Source organism: Stegostoma tigrinum, chromosome 1, assembly GCF_030684315.1.
Source record: "Stegostoma tigrinum isolate sSteTig4 chromosome 1, sSteTig4.hap1, whole genome shotgun sequence".
In the NCBI taxonomy this organism is placed as follows: domain Eukaryota; kingdom Metazoa; phylum Chordata; class Chondrichthyes; order Orectolobiformes; family Stegostomatidae; genus Stegostoma; species Stegostoma tigrinum.
Genome location: NC_081354.1, coordinates 19,413,892 through 19,430,169, shown reverse-complemented (window position 1 = coordinate 19,430,169; position 16,278 = coordinate 19,413,892). Strand labels below are relative to the sequence as shown.

At 41.6% G+C, this 16,278-nt stretch overlaps 2 protein-coding genes across 11 annotated transcripts in view; one reads left to right on the top strand and one right to left on the bottom strand.

The window, feature by feature from the left end:
• The window catches only part of kiaa0232 (KIAA0232 ortholog), a 104,670-nt gene that overhangs the window by 80,031 nt on the left and 8,361 nt on the right, over positions 1-16,278 (bottom strand). The gene's annotated exons all lie outside the window — the stretch shown is intronic.
• Positions 8,159-9,353, top strand: LOC125457473 (actin-3-like). Its single transcript, XM_048541692.2, has one exon. The coding sequence runs from the start codon at positions 8,159-8,161 to the stop codon at positions 9,275-9,277; it is 1,119 nt and encodes a 372-aa protein (XP_048397649.1). The 3' UTR covers positions 9,278-9,353.

Here is a 16,278-nt window from a genome sequence, read left to right as displayed (position 1 = left end):
GGCAATGACAAGGTTGTTGTCACTGGACTAGTAATCCAGGGATCCAGGTTAATGTTCTGAAAACGCAAGTTCTAATCTCACCATGGCAAATGAAAGTCTGGTATTAGAAGATGGCAATCACCATTGTCGATTGTTGCAAAAGCCCATCTGGTTCACCAATGCCCATTAGGGAAGGAAACTGCTATTGGGGGCCAACATCTAGCAGATGGGATTTAATATTGATAAGTTAACTAGTTTGGTCATAGGAATAGAAAGGCAACTTATTGTTTAAACTAAGAGCAAGAAAACACAATGCTTTGGTGCAGAAGCATCTAGGTGTCCTCATGCATGAATCACACAAAACTACCATGCAGATATAGCAAGTAACAACGAAAGCAAATGGGTTTTTGGCATTCATTGGAAATAAGTTCATAGAAAACAGAGTATAGAAGTAATGAAATGTTGTGCAATTTTAAAAGACATTACCAAGACCACACCTAGAGTACAGGTATGCCTAAAAGGAGGGGAGGATGTGGTTGCATTGGAGTTTGCAGGAGATTCACGAACTAGCTTTAGTCCATAAATGAAGGGTTTGTCTTCGAGTCAGAAATGTACGCCATGGAAGCAGACCCTTGGTTCCAACTTGTTCACGTCAACCAAATTTTCTCAATTAATCTAGTCCCATTTTCCAACATTTTCCCTACATCATTCCAAACCCTTCCTATTCATATACTCTTGCCTTTTAAATGTTGTAATTACACAAGCCTCCATCACTTCATCTGACAGTTCATTCCATAAACACGCTACCCTACGCATGAAAATATTGCCCCTTTTAGGTCCCTTTTAAATCTTTCCCTTTCGCATTAAACTTATGCTCTCTACTTTTCGACTCCCCCTATCTTGGGGGAAAAACACCCTGCCTATTCACCCTATACATGTCCTTCATGATTTTACAAACTTCTAAGGTCACTCCTCAGCCTCTGACACTCCAGGGAAAATAGCCCCAGGCTATTCAACCTCTCCCTATAGCTTAAACCCTGACAATTGTTTGTGGAGAAAGATTGAGCATTTTAGGTCTACACTCTCTGGAGTTTAGAAGAATGAGAGTAGCTCTGTCTGAAGTGTGTATGATGCTGAAGAAGATCGATAAAGTGGACACAGAGCATGTTTCCTCATGTGGGGTAACATGGAATGAGAAGACTATTTTTAGGCTAAGGGGTAACAGATTTAAAAGAGATGAGCAGAAATAACATCTCTTAAACGGTCATGTACTTACGTAATTCATTATCCCAGCGTGTGGTGGATGCTGGGACACTGAATAACTTTGATCGATGTTTAATTAGTTATAGATTGAAGGGTTTGGATAGCCAGCAGGAAAGTGAAGTTGAAGCTGAAGTGCAATCAGACATGGTCTTATTAAAATAGCTGATCTGGCTCGAGGAGTTGAATTGCCTACTTCCATTCCTAGTTCTTGTTTTCTTACTGCTCTAGCTGATCTGTAGTGTCATTGACTATTAACTGTCTTCGGATGATCCTAGTAAGCCAGTTAGTTCAAGTGGCAACTGGAGATGGGCAATAAATGCTGGTTCACCCACCAACACCCATATTCCACAAATGCATTTTAAACATCCTCATTTCACAACAGCAACCTAAACCATCATACTGATTCAAGGTCTTTCAGTAACTCTTCATACTGGTACCTGTCCAAAATTCTATTTTTAACCACATTAGAATCAGGCATCAACTTTTGACATTAAATTTCTCAGCTGCAGGGACCGTGCGCACAAATTCATTTGACGAATGAAACGATTTAAGTTAAACAGATTTTACCACGAATGTGGCATTTGACTCACATCTATCAAGGTTGAGGCAGTCCCTTTCTTTCTTGACTACGTAACTAATCTCGAGATCCAAACATTTACACAGCACCATTAGTAGCAAGATCACTTTAAGAGGGTAAGTTGATAACTAAAAGTCTCTAGCACTGCAAATATAAAACTGTCAAAACAATCTCCCCTCCCTTTGGTGATATCATGCACTGCCACGAAAGCTGAAAATTCTTTCCAATCTCAAAATCTGAGATTCCATACACTAAAATAGTCAGTTGACTAGTACTCGTTGTGTTTCTTATCTCATCATTAGCTTGATGCTGTAGAAAGATTCTGCAGCTGACTGAAACCCAAACTTTTCAATATCTGGCCACATTAATAGTGAAATTTGACATGGTTCTGCAAGGCAACTCACACTGAATTGACTCATGTTTCTCCAGAAATAGTAAAACTAGCAGTTGCAATGACAGACTCCTTTACAGAGTCTCCCTGTGAGCAGTCTACATTTTAATATGGCGAGTGGCTTCAGCGACATTGTATACTCCTATCTTAGCCTCATGAAGTGTGCTTGCACATTTTTTTTCCTGAAGTACCCTGATTTTACTTGCTGTTCCATGTTAACTTTTATGTCCATGACAGAATCTGCTTCTCCACTAAATCAGGCACATCAGCTTGTGCTTCACCTCAGGTGAAAAAATTCATTTGTCTGCTAGTCATTAAAAATACCACACACTCTATCCACTTGTGTTTGCAGGAGCCATTTCTATGGTCACTCTGGTAGTCTTTCCTGAACAGCATATATAGCACTCCCACTTGCCCTTGAAAACGTGGCAGCATGTTGCTTTCTTGACCTGCTGCATTTAGTGAAAGCAGAACCCACAATGCTTTTAGGGAGGGAACGCCAATAATTTCAAGCTCAATCCCTGATGCAGTGCTGCAAAGATTAAATTCATCTTTACAGCAGCTGTTTTCTCCTGGATCTCACCATGGGGCCAAAGAGCTGGGCTCAATCTCGCATTGGTTAAACTATGCTCATGGGTCAGGGCTCCCTGTTGTAGTCAGAGGGGTGCTCGGGTACTGGGAGTAAAACACTTGGGGTGTGACAGCAGTGACAATTAAATTCAACTGGATATGAGTAAAGTGCAGCAAGTAAGATTGGAGTTGAGGATGAATGGAGAAGACTGAAGTGTTCTTAACCAATGTGGGGAGGAGGCAATATTTTGTGTTCACAAAGTATATACTTAGATTCAGAGAGAGAGAGAACTGGGAGGTGCTGTAGTATGAAACAAACTAATACAGGACACAGGCCTCATCTTGAATCTTGTTCTAGAATTGTATTTTTAACATTAACTCAATGTTGTCTATCAGGTGTGGCTTGGAACAAGAAATGAACTGGCCTGCACCAGCAAATCGTGTGAAGCGATGACAACAAAAGATACGATAACAGAGGTAATTTTCAGAGGGAAAAAGGGATGAGCGTGCACAATTAAAGTTTGACCAGCCCAATTAGAATAATTGAATCCTTTTCGTGCAGGCAGGCCATTCAGCCCATCAGGTCTGCACCAACCTGCTGAACAACATCCCACCCAGACCCTACACCCTCACCCTATCCCTGTAATCTTGCATTTCCCATGGCTAAACGCACCTACCCTGCACATCCCTGTCCACTGGACAATTTAGCACTGCAAATCCACCTGACCTGCACATCTTTGCACTGTGGGAGGAAACCAGAGCACCCAGCGGAAACCCACACAGATACAGGGAGAACATGCAAATTCCACACAGACACCATAACCCGAGGCGGCAATTGAGCCCAGGACCCTGCCACTGTGAGGTAGCAGTGCAACCAGTGAACTACCGTGCCACCCCATCTTGGGGAAAAAAGGGGGAAGGAGCTATATTTCTGCAATCAGTCCAAAATAATTTCAAGAGGAAGACAAGTATGTACAAACAAATCCCAAAGAAGTGTAAGAAACTTAGACTCCAGAGCACAAACTTGGTCTCTGGGCTTATAAAATATATTGGACAGACAATAAAAGAGTATTTCAGCAACTCTGGATTTCTTCAAATTCTTTGAAGAAAAGTCTGAATGTGCCTTAACATTTTTTAAACCCTTCCATGATAGTTTAAAAACCTGAAAGGTTTTGAGCAATTTTATTCATTTCCTATTTGAAACTCAACAAGCCATGTAATATGTACTTCACAGAATTGGAAAAATTAATAATTAATGGGAGAGAGATATTTTGGCCAAAATTCCCATGAGGTTTCAGCATGATCGCTGCAAGTCATTTAAGTTTGATGTTGATTAGTAATGAATGAAATGGCATTTTGAAGGAAATCTGGGTGAAAATGGGCTCTAGGAGGTAGAATGGCATACATCAGTCCTTACCTTTTGTACGACGTCAGGTCTGATGTGCCTCAAAAGTTATATACAACAGAAAACTATGAAATCTGTTGGATCCTTGGCACATTCACTAATTTGACAGCTGAACCAGGCTGGTCCTGTTAAATCCAATACGCTGATGAGTAACTTCATAATGGACTTAACAGATCAGTGCTGTGAACTAAATCTTCCCACTCTCTCCAAATAATCTTGCCAACCAATACAACAGGAAGGATACTCTAGATGCAAACACTTGACAGTGCCCCAAATCATTAGGTCTATCAACGTGTTCTATGTCCCACACTTTAGCTAAACGTATCCCCCTGCAAGACAGTGCATTCCATGCTGGAGCAGCAGATACACTATGCCCATTTATTTCTCAGAACCAAGATTTGAAAATTCAAATATAATAATGGAATTTTGCAAATGCTACACTTTTGTAAGACAGCCAGTTTACATTTTGTAGATCAAGTAAAGTATCACCACTTTCATGTCTTATCTTGGCAAGTGATATTAGTAAGAGTACATCAAACTAGACTTCCTGTGGAATACCACAATCAACAAGTCCAAAAGAGCATAACTGAAGCGTTGGAATTCTTGATATTGCGTATAATGGAATTTTCCTTATGCAGTCACATCCACATGATGCATTTCATGTGCTAACTTAAGTATCAGACTAAGAGGTCTGGGGAAACCTTTCGTTCAAAACAATTCTGATCAATTACAAAGTTATTAACTATTTTCATTGCTAAGATACACACCACTCTTTAATAGTGACAAGTAGATATTTGCACAATGGGTTAATTAGGAAATCCATGTGTTGCAAGCTACACTAAGGAAGAATGTGGCGAGAGGGCTCTTGTAGTGCAGTCGGAGAGCTCCTCTCTCTCTCTCTACCAAAAAGCCTGGGTTCAGGTTCCACCTACTCCAGAGGTGTGTAGTAACATGTCTCAACAGGACTGATTAGAAAATATATCTAAGAATTCAGTGAGGACATGCTGAACCGACTCCTCTGTTAATAATTTTAATACCTAAACAAAGGAAAGAAAATCAGTTGTGACTTTTGATCTCAATAACTAGTTACTGATCCCTGCTGTGAAGTACATTGGCTGTTACCCTCCAGATGATTCAAAAATCTCAATGTTACGCATGATTTAAGTTTATCCAGAAAGTGGCCACAGAACAGGCTACACACAAGAGATAAGAATTGAATACTCAGCGTGGCCAGCCAAGCCTTCGCTGTCATTCTACATTATCTTGTCTTATTTTGGGTTAATCTAACTCCACTTTTCAATCAACTACCCATATACACGATTTCCTGAGATACCAAAAATATGTCTATCTCAGCCTTAAGTGCAATGAATGATGGAGCACTCAACTCTCGGGTAGATAATTCACAATCCTTTAAATACATAAAAGGAATTAATCCTTACATTGGGGCTAATCCTTACCCGGAGACACTGTCCTTGCATTTTCAACTTCCAGCCAGACATTACTGTATTTACGCAGCAGTATTTCACACCCTTCCAGAAATCTGTATTTAACAAAATCCTGGTTAGGGGTATCCAGAGGGGATAGCGGCACAGATGTCCCTTGAATAACAAAGCACATTGCTGCTACGAGGTCAAGCGTCCTTTTATGATGAAGGACTGCACAATCAAACCTGACAAGTCAACAGGAAACAAAATGATTGGGTCAGGGGCAGCCGCTATGGGTCACAAACGCGCAGATAACAACAAGTGAGCAAATGAAAAATCTGAAATTTTTGGGCTTACTTTCTCTGCAGCTTTCAGTTTACAGAGCTTCAAGACAACCCGCTCATTCCAGGGACAAATGCCATGAATATACAGTAGTGATTCCAAAGAAGTTATATTCTACCTCAAATATGGAGATCAAAATTGAGCAACAGCCAGGGGTTAACTTACCAAAGTACTATACAATTGCAGCAAGGCTTTTTTAACCTTCCTGTACTCTAATCTCCTTGCAAACAAAAGTTAACATGGCATTATTTGAGCTTTGAATGTGCTTTTGTGGTCATTGTAGGGTACACCCAAGTCTCTGAACACCGCTTATGTCAAGCCGATGGAACTGCAGATGCTGTAAATCAGGAACAAAAACAAAGTTGCTGGAGAAGCTCAGCAGGCCTGGCAGCATCCGTGATGGGAAAAACAGAGTTAACTTTTCAGGTCTGGTGACCCTTCCTCAGAACCTGACTTATGTCAAGCCAATTTGTCGAGCTTTTTAACAAGTATTTGTTTTCTATTTTTACAACCAAAAAGTGAATTAGTTCACCATGTAACTTCACATTTTCCCCACATTAGATATCTATCTGTCAACTTGTTAAAGTGGAACTGTGTTCCAGCAAGCAGAAATGCCTCAGAGGAGATTACAACTTCTTACAGAACCAGGTCAGCTCCTCCTTATTTACTGAGACACTTATACAGTTCACACTTGTACATTTGCAACAAAACCAACAGTTTTCCGACACCACTTGCAGTTTCAATATAGGGATTTTAATGTTTTACTTTAAAAGGACCTGGAAATAAATTGCAAAGAAGGTAAGCAACTGGGATTTTATAGAAATGTGCACTGGCCCACTTTCAGAATCAGAGATTGGACATACAACCAAAGATGTGCTTCAGGAACCTGTGGAAGTTCCAACATGTTGCACCCTGAGGGAAATGCAGAGGCTATTTGAAGCTCTGATGGGCATTTCTCACACTGATGTTTCAATTCAATTAGAATTTCAATATACTAAACTCATTAGCTTAACTCCTATAAAACACCACAGAATTGCTGTCACTCTCACTGGACTTCTATAATTCCCACTCTGAAGCCCCTCACGAACATGCTTCCTCCTGACCCGAACCAATACCAATTGGCCAATGTCCCAACTGTCCTCACGGACACACAACTTCTCACATTCCTCTCAGCATCCCCACTTGACTTAACTACCATCCTACCAACTTACTTCACCCATCCACCTGTCTAGCCATTCACTGAACCATTCATTAACATGCTGACTGGAAAAATTGAACTTATTTCTATCAGCCAGAGCCATAAAAAGAAAGAAGAGGGCAGCTCATCTTTTCCCAACTGCTGTTATATGATGGAGTTCTCCTTGGGTAGAGTGCACTCTGCAATTCTGAGAGAGTAAGATTCGGAGCAGTTTGCAAAAAAAAAATGTGGCGCTGCACCAAGTTGGAGAAAAGTTTAAGCGAGGTGGCAACTGAAACCAAACCTGTAAGGATTTCAGCTGTAACATTCTAATTGTACACATTTTTCATGCCTAAAGTTTGTTTACCAACTCAAGCATATGCTTTAATCCAACAGTAATCGCCTCCACATTGAGAAATTGAAAAATAGAAAAATAAGTTAATTTCAAAACAGATTTAAGGATTGATACACATGCATCGCTGATTGAAAAATTACAAGTTCCATTTACACTACCTAAACAATAACCTAAAATATCTGCATTCATGACTGTAACCAATTTGAATGTCAGGGAAATGAACTTAGGTTCTGTCTTGCATTATGAACTGAAACCAGACTGGCTGCTTTGAAATAAAGTCCCAAATGCAAGGACAGAGATCTGATTCACTAAACTATCTTGCTTCCAGCTAATTTTCAACCTGACTGGAGATCACAAGTAGCCTGACAATTCATGGCACTTCCTTTGTATCACTCTTGAGCTTCCTGCTCTTCAGAACCTGGCAGTTTACTGAACCTTTTTTTTGAATCAAGACTATTGACCTGTCTTAATATGAGTCACAGGTCATTTAAAGGTTAGTTATTATGAAGTGGCTCTTTTCAGTGGTCACATAGCTACCTATTGTTGAGTCATCTGGTGGCAATGATCTATCCTGCTATAGGTCTTCAGCTCTAGTTGCAATTACAGGGTACCTGCTTGTCCAGAAGAGGCAAGTAAGACTTGCTGTTCAAATTGACAAGAATCGCTGCATATCAAATGATGGACATTCCTGATGTAATCATAGATAATGGTTCTGGGCTCTGCAAATCCGGGTTAGTTGGTGACAGCATTCCAACATCAGTCATACCATCCATTGTAGGTACCTTCAAAGTCAAGGGAAACACACGTGAAGCATCCCATACAGAAATGTATTTTGGAAAAAAGGCCCTAGCTAAAAGAGGTAGTGGATGCTTAAAACACCCTATTGAGCGTGGTACAGTAACTTCCTGGGAACTTTTGGAAAAGCTCTGGAAACATGTTTACACATCTGAACTTCACATAAAGCCAAAAGAGAAGCCAGTTTTGATAACCGCTGCTCCATTGACTTCCTTCATTGACAGAGAAAGGATGACAGAAATTATGTTTGAATGTTTTAATGTGCCAGCTACGTATGTGGCTATTCCTGCAACTCTGGCACTCTATGCATCAGGACGGACGAGGGGAATAGTCCTTGATAGTGGATTTGGATTAACAGATGCTGTACCAATTTATGAAGGCTACTACCTGCCTGATGCTGTCAAAAGGCTTAAACTTGCTGGAAATGACATCACTGAAAGTGTGAGGAGACTTCTATTGGAAAATGGTCATAACATTTCAAATACAATTCCTAAGGAGACCTTTGAGAACATCAAAGAAACATTGTGCTATATTGCTCTTGATCCCCAGCTGGACAGCAAAAGTCAAACAGATGGCATTCAACAGGAATATACACTCCCTGATGGGAATCTGATCACACTCCAAAAGGAACTCTTCAAAGCACCAGAAGCACTCTTCACAACTTCCATTGTAGGTTTGGAAGAACCTGGAATTCATAAGTTGATCTATGATAGTATTTCAAAATGTGACAGAAGCTTGAGAAAAGATCTCTTTAGCAACATTTTACTGTCTGGTGGTTCTACTCTTTTCCTGGGTCTGGAAGAAAGGTTGCTGAAGGAGATTAAATTCCAAGTTCCCACTGGATTTCAAATTAAAGTCATTGCACCACCAAACAGGAATAATTCGGTTTGGATGGGTGCCTCAATTTTAACCAGCCTGACAGCCTTTAAGGATATGTGGGTCACGAGTAATGATTACAGGGATTATGGGCCAGCTATCATTAACAAAAGATGTTTCTAGGAATTACTTATGCGACTATTTAATTTTGACTGCACAAGATCAAATACCTTAAGAAACAGTCAGAATTTCATACTGATTTTGTTTGATGGTCAACCATGAGGAGCTTAGTTTATTTTTGAGTGTAATCTGTTCACTGTGTTTATAGTTTATCAAGTTTTCAAGAGAGGCCAATAACTCCAGTCCCAAGAACTTTACAAACTAGATGGTATGATGCTGGATTGGTTGTAAACTGAATCAGTGCAAGAGTGTCTTTTACAGAAAATTTCCCTCCACCTCCCTCTGGAATTAATTAGTCCTCGACCTCAAATTTACACTGCCAGTTCAACATCAAAATGCAGTTGAAATGATGTAGTACTAACAATAAACTCAGTAAGTATGTATTTGATTAAGTGCTTGACTATAAATACTACAATTAGTACTACTGGAAGAAAAAAATTCAAATTGTAGATTATTAATTTTAAATATTGGCAGAACAAATTAGATCAAAGCAAAACAACGGTGTTTTCAGTATTTACCTATTTAAACAGGGTTGGGGTAGTGCACGGAATAGGCAGGAGCAGAGAAAAAGACATTCACGAGTTTCATCACACAAACTTGTTGCAGCATTAGGCTATTTCATCCCTTTGGGCCTGCTCTGCCATTCAATAGAATCACAACTGGTCTTGCTAACATGAAATCCACATGTCCACCTACTGCTGATAGGTCTTTTTGGAGCAAAGGGATGAAAACGTATCTACTTCTGCCTAAAAACAGGACCTTGCTTCCACTGTCTTTAAAGGAAGAGGAGTTTTAAAGCAAGATAACCCTCAAAATAATTGCCTGATCTGTTTCAAATGGGTGACCCTTGATTTGTGAACAGTGACCTTCTCACCGTACTAATTTCACCCCCAAGACACAATTGGGACCTTCTGTTTCAATCAAGTTGCTTTTGTAGATCTATGCTCCAATTGAAACAAGGTTGTCCATCCCTCCTTTACAAACCAGCCCTTCATTCCAAATATTAATTTTGCATGTCTTCTCTGAACTCTGAAATTCATTTACGTTCTTTAAATACATTGGCCAATACTGTTCATCATGCTCCAGATGCAGGCATTACCCGCGTACATTGGTAGTCCATTCCCATTGTGATCACCTTTTGCAATTTATCCACAAGGACACTCAGATCCCTCTACACCTCAGAGCTCGTGCGATCTCCTTGTTCAGATCATATGCTGCTATTTTTATTCCTCCTGCCAGAAGACAAGTGCACATCTTCCTGCATAATACACCATTTGCCAAGTGTTTGCTCACTCACAATCCTTTTAGTAGCCTGTTTATATCTTTAAAACTTAATTTTCATCCCATCTTGATGTCATCACCAAATTTAGCAATCATACTTCCATCCTTTTACCCAAGTCACCATAAAACAGCTGAGATTCGAGCACCAATCCCTATAGCATACCACTCATTACATCTTGCCAACCTCAAAAAGACTCATTTATGGATTGACTCTGATTTCTGTTAGCTAGCCATTTTTAAAAAAATCCTTGTTAATATGCAATCCACTGCACAACTTTTATTTTTCACAATAACCTTTGAGGTGACACTTATCAAATGGTCTAGATCAGAACAGACTGGTATCAGCTGAAGCAGATAGCATTTCTCCATGAACTTAATTCTGGAGCTTGTGGAACCAGTTCCATCAGGTGTGAATTTAAAAGTTCAAACATGTCATACTTTTGGCATCATATTTAAATGATAGAGTGGTAGTGCTAAGACAATCACCCCAAACATGCATTTATTTTAACAAAACCAAGCAGTCAAAAAATTAAGGATAGATCCAACAATTTGCATACAAGTCTTTGAGAAAACGTTTACTCAGTGCAAGGGCTTTCCAAAGATGGTAAACTAAATTGACAGTATGAAGCTAGGCCTTTCACGGTACAGGACATTGTAGTGGTCACAATTAAAGACTTAGAAGCCTACATAAAACATGGCTAGCCAGGAGGCTGTTCTTACTGCCTGTCAGAATCAAGGTGTTAATGTTTTCAAAATGCTGACTGATCTATTTGGCCTCGTTAAGAATGTACCTTCTGCGTCTATGAAGCCCTGGAATGGATTTTGAGCTTCTGGCACAGAGGTAGGAATGCTTTTTTAATACTGGCAGAGCATTTTCTCCATGTCAGGAGACAGTCAGGGAACAACACCAAGTCTCAGAGATAATGGGAACTGCAGATGCTGGAGAATCCAAGATAAAGTGTGAAACTGGATGAACACAGCAGGCCAAGCAGCATTTCAGGAGCACAAAAGCTGACGGTTCGGGCCTAGACCCTTCATCAGAGAGGGGGATGGGGAGAGGGTTCTGGAATAAATAGGGAGAGAGGGGGAGGCAGACCGAAGATGGAGAGAAAAGAAGATAGGTGGAGAGGAGGAGTATAGGTGGGGAGGTAGGGAGGGGATAGGTCAGTCCAGGGAAGACGGACAGGTCAAGGAGGCGGGATGAGGTTAGTAGGTAGGAAATGGAGGTGCAACTTGAGGTGGGAGGAAGGGATAGGGAGGCGGGGACAAGCTGGGCTGGTTTTGGGATGCAGTGGGGGAAGGGGAGATTTTGAAGTTTGTGAAGTCCACATTGATACCATTGGACTGCAGGGTTCCCAAGCAGAATATATATGAGTTGCTGTTCCTGCAACCTTCGGGTGGCATCATTGTGGCACTGCAGGAGACCCATGATGGACATGTCATCTGAGGAATGGGAGGGGGGAGTTAAAACGGTTCGCGACTAGGAGGTGCTGTTGTTTATTGTGAACCGAGCGGAGGTGTTCTGCAAAGTGGTCCCCAAGCCTCCACTTGGTTTCCCCAATGTAGAGGGAGCTACACTGGGTACAGTGGATACAGTATATCATATTGGCAGATGTGCAGGTGAACATCTGCTTAATATGGAAAGTCATCTTGGGGCCTGGGATGGGGGTGAGGAAGGTGGTGTGGGGCAAGTGTAGCACTTCCTGCGGTTGCAGGAGAAGGTGCCGGGTGTGGTGGGGTTGGAGGGGAGTGTGGAGCGGACAAGGGAGTCACGGAGAGAGTGGTCTCTCTGGAAGGCAGACAAGGGTGGGGATGGAAAAATGTCTTGGGTGGTGGGGCCGGATTGTAGATGATGCAAGTGTCGGAGGATGATGCGTTGTATCGGGAGGTTGGTGGGGTGGTATGTGAGAACGAGGGGGATCCTCTTGGGGCGGTTGTGGCGGGGGCAGGGTGTGAGGGATGTGTTGGAGATGGCCCAGGTGAACTTGAGGCTGGGGTGCAAGGTGCCCCAAACCCCACCTCTTCCTCCGTTACATTGATGACTGTATCAGCGCCACCTCTTGCACCCCAGAGGAGCTCGAACAGTTCATCCGCTTCACCAACACCATCCCCCCAACCTCAAGTTCACCTGGGCCATCTCCAACACATCCCTCAGCTTCCTGGACCTCAGTCTCCATCTCAGGTAACCAGCTAGAAACTGATGTCCATTTCAAGCCCACCAACTCCCACAGCTACCTAGAATACACCACCTCCTACCCACCCTCCTGCAAAAATTCCATCCCCTATTCCCAATTCCTCTGCCTCATCTGCTCCCAGGATGAGGCATTCCACTCCCGCAGATCCCAGATGTCCACGTTCTTAAAGGACTTCAACATTCCCACCCACAGGGCTCGAGAACGCCATTGACTGCGTCTCCCGCATTTCCCGCAACACATCCCTCACACCCCCCCCCCCGCCACAACAAGATTTCCCTCGTTCTCACACACCACCCCACCAAACTCCGGATACAACGCATCATCCTCCGACACTTCCGCCATCTACAATCCAGCCCCACCACCCAGGACATTTTTCCATCTCCACCCTTGTCTGCCTTCCAGAGAGACCACTCTCTCCGTGACTCCCTTGTCCGCTCCACACTCCCCTCCAACCCCACCACACCCGGCACCTTCTCCTGCAACCGCAGGAAGTGCTACACTTGCCCCACACCACCTTCCTCACCCCCATCCCAGGCCCCAAGATGACTGTCCATATTAAGCAGATGTTCACCTGCACATCTGTCAATATGATATACTGTATCCACTGTACCCAGTGTAGCTTCCGCTACATTGGGGAAACCAAGTGGAGGCTTGGGGACCATTTTGCAGAACACCTCCGCTCGGTTCACAATAAACAACTGCACCTCCCAGTCGCGAACCATTTGAACTCCCCCTCCCATTCCTCAGACGACATGTCCATCATGGGTCTCCTGCAGTGCCACAATGATGCCACCCGAAGGTTGCAGGAACAGCACTCCTGTTCCGCTTGGGAACCCTGCAGTCCAATGGTATCAATGTGGACTTCACAAGCTTCAAAATCTCCCCTCCCCCCACTGCATCCCAAAACCAGCCCAGCTAGTCTCCGCCTCCCTAACCTGTTCTTCCTCTCACCTATCTGTTCCTCCCATCTCAAGCCGCACCTCCATTTCCTACCTACTAACCTCATCCCGCCTCCTTGACCTGTCCGTCTTCCCTGGACTGACCTATCCCCTCCCTACCTCCTCACCTATCTTCTTTTCTCTCCATCTTCGGTCTGCCTCCCCCTCTCTCCCTATTTATTCCAGAAGCCTCTCCCCATCCCCCTCTCTGATGAAGGGTCTCGGCCCGAAACGTCAGCTTTTGTGCTCCCGAGATGCTGCTTGGCCTGCCGTGTTCATCCAGCTTCACACTTTGTTAACACCAAGTCTCGTTCAGTTTCAGACAGTTAGAGGGGACAGTGACCGAAAAGGATGCTGGGGAATGGAATCTGTGATAAAAATAATGGTCTTCAAAATATTTTAAGAAATGCCTGTTTATTCAATAGTTATCCTGTATTGAATGAAATTATCTCTAAGTTAATAACCTTTTCATTTAATACATATATCTGATCTTAAACCACATTAGTTGGTGTTCCTAAAATGTACTCTGACCACATACTCACCTTCAAAACATCTGCCTGACAACGGTTATGACACACAGTAGGACAATATCTATCCAACTGCACGAGCAAAACACTAACTACAATCATGTACACAGGAACAATTAAATCATCTAAAAATGAGTTAACTGTTGTGAACATTTAACCTATAAAAAAGCATGAAAATATTTAGAAAAAATATTGAAAGAGCGTGCCAAGCAATTTACCTGTGAACCGACTCTCCCAATCATTTTTTGAAAATTCTTGCCTAATACCATCAAAACTGGACTTATGACAAGAACAGTTACATCTGCTAAGACACAACCTATGATTAATATCACTCACACTAAGCTGATTCAAGCGTATATCTGAAATTACTGTCAGATGCTTTGCAATGAAAACATACCAAACATGATTCATAGAGTGAAAGGACATTCATGATTCTGTCCTGAATACAGACTAGTAATATTCATGAGGTGAAGCTAAAATTCTTAATCCAGCAGACTCTTCTTCCTTAACTGCAGCACAGTTCATTGTATTCCATAGTGTAAATAAAGATTGATTTGAAAAAGATACAATCTTGAGGTGGCAAGTGATTCTTTTCTCATCCAAAACATTTGTCTGGTGATTACTGCTTTTGAACCCTGCAACTTTCTGAAAATGATTGCCATAAAAAAAAATACAGATCAGATGTTTGGGGGGGGGGGGGGGGGGGGGGTATCCCAGGTTAACAAGAAATTCATGTTTTAATGAGCTGTGCAGATCAGATCAGATTATTTGGTGTCTAATCAAGTATATGGACTGGATTCTCTCCCTCTGTTCTATGCTATTACTAAAGTTCAGGAAATCAAATTGGAATCTTACAGTTTTTACACAATACACACAATTATATTTGTCCTGTCTGAATAAGTGGTAAATAGATTCCTAGCACCACAAATAGTAAATCATTGAACTGTGTACAGGTAACCCACTTCTAAAAATATAGTTTTTAAGAACCCACAAATCGCTGGGTGTTTGCCTCATCCGTTGAGTACTGAAAACGGAAAAGAAAAATAGAAGCAAGCCGAAAAACGTGCAAAATTCAAGAATCAAATATACAACACAGCAATTTTTAAATAGCTAAGCAACTGTAAATCAATTGAAATAATATTTGTAAATAATTTCTAACAATCTAGTTTTTTTTGAGATAGACAAAGGAATCAAAAAAGTTTAAAAAACATTTAAATAGTTAGAACTGCAACTTATTCTACTGACTAATTGTTGATTTTGAAGAATTGCAGATGATTGTACATCATGTATGGGGTGTAGTTCATACTGTTTTAGAGCATGGGACAACTAAGACTAACTAGTCACAAGCATGATTTTACTTTATCATGGTCCACATATTTTTCACCTGACAAACTCACAGGCGACTACATATTTTAATGAATGCAGATGGAAGTGTAACAAACTAAAACAGGAATCACTGGAGAAACTCAGGCATGGCAGCATTTGAGAATAAAACAGCTGAATTTTGATCATCCCCATCAGAGAATCAGCCTTCCTTCTCCAATCTACTAAAATAAGCAAAGTTTCTTTAATTTCTCCTTATAACTAACAAGACTGCTTATTTCCAGCATCACCATAGTAATTTTTTTTTCTGAACCCTCTAATAGTCCTGGCCTGGCTGGAGGTACAGCAGCACAGAACAAAATGATTTGAAAACAAGCATTGAAAACATAGACTTAAGGCTTTGAGATACAGAACCAAATTACTTCAGTAAGAACGGGAATGAATGGCTTAGTGGGATTGGGTTTAGGACTGAATATTGTCAGTTTTGCATAAACTGTCTTTCACAATGCTAAAACTGCAATCTCGTGCTTGGTGGCTAAATCAGTTGCTCACCAGACAGGCTGAACTTCAGGTATCATGGACAGGAGGGAAATTACATTGAAGTCATGTGATAGGAGAATGACCAGACTTGGCTCGAGACAAGAATAACATAAGGCAAGTGATAAAGTGGTTGACAAATCTGACAACTGCAGAATTATTGTCACAAGTGGATTAAGAATTTGCAAGTTTGAACTTTCAGG

Coding starts and splice junctions, on each gene's coding strand:
- LOC125457473 (XM_048541692.2), top strand. CDS start 8,159: ATGATGGACATTCCTGATGTAATCATAGATAATGGTTCTGGGCTCTGC.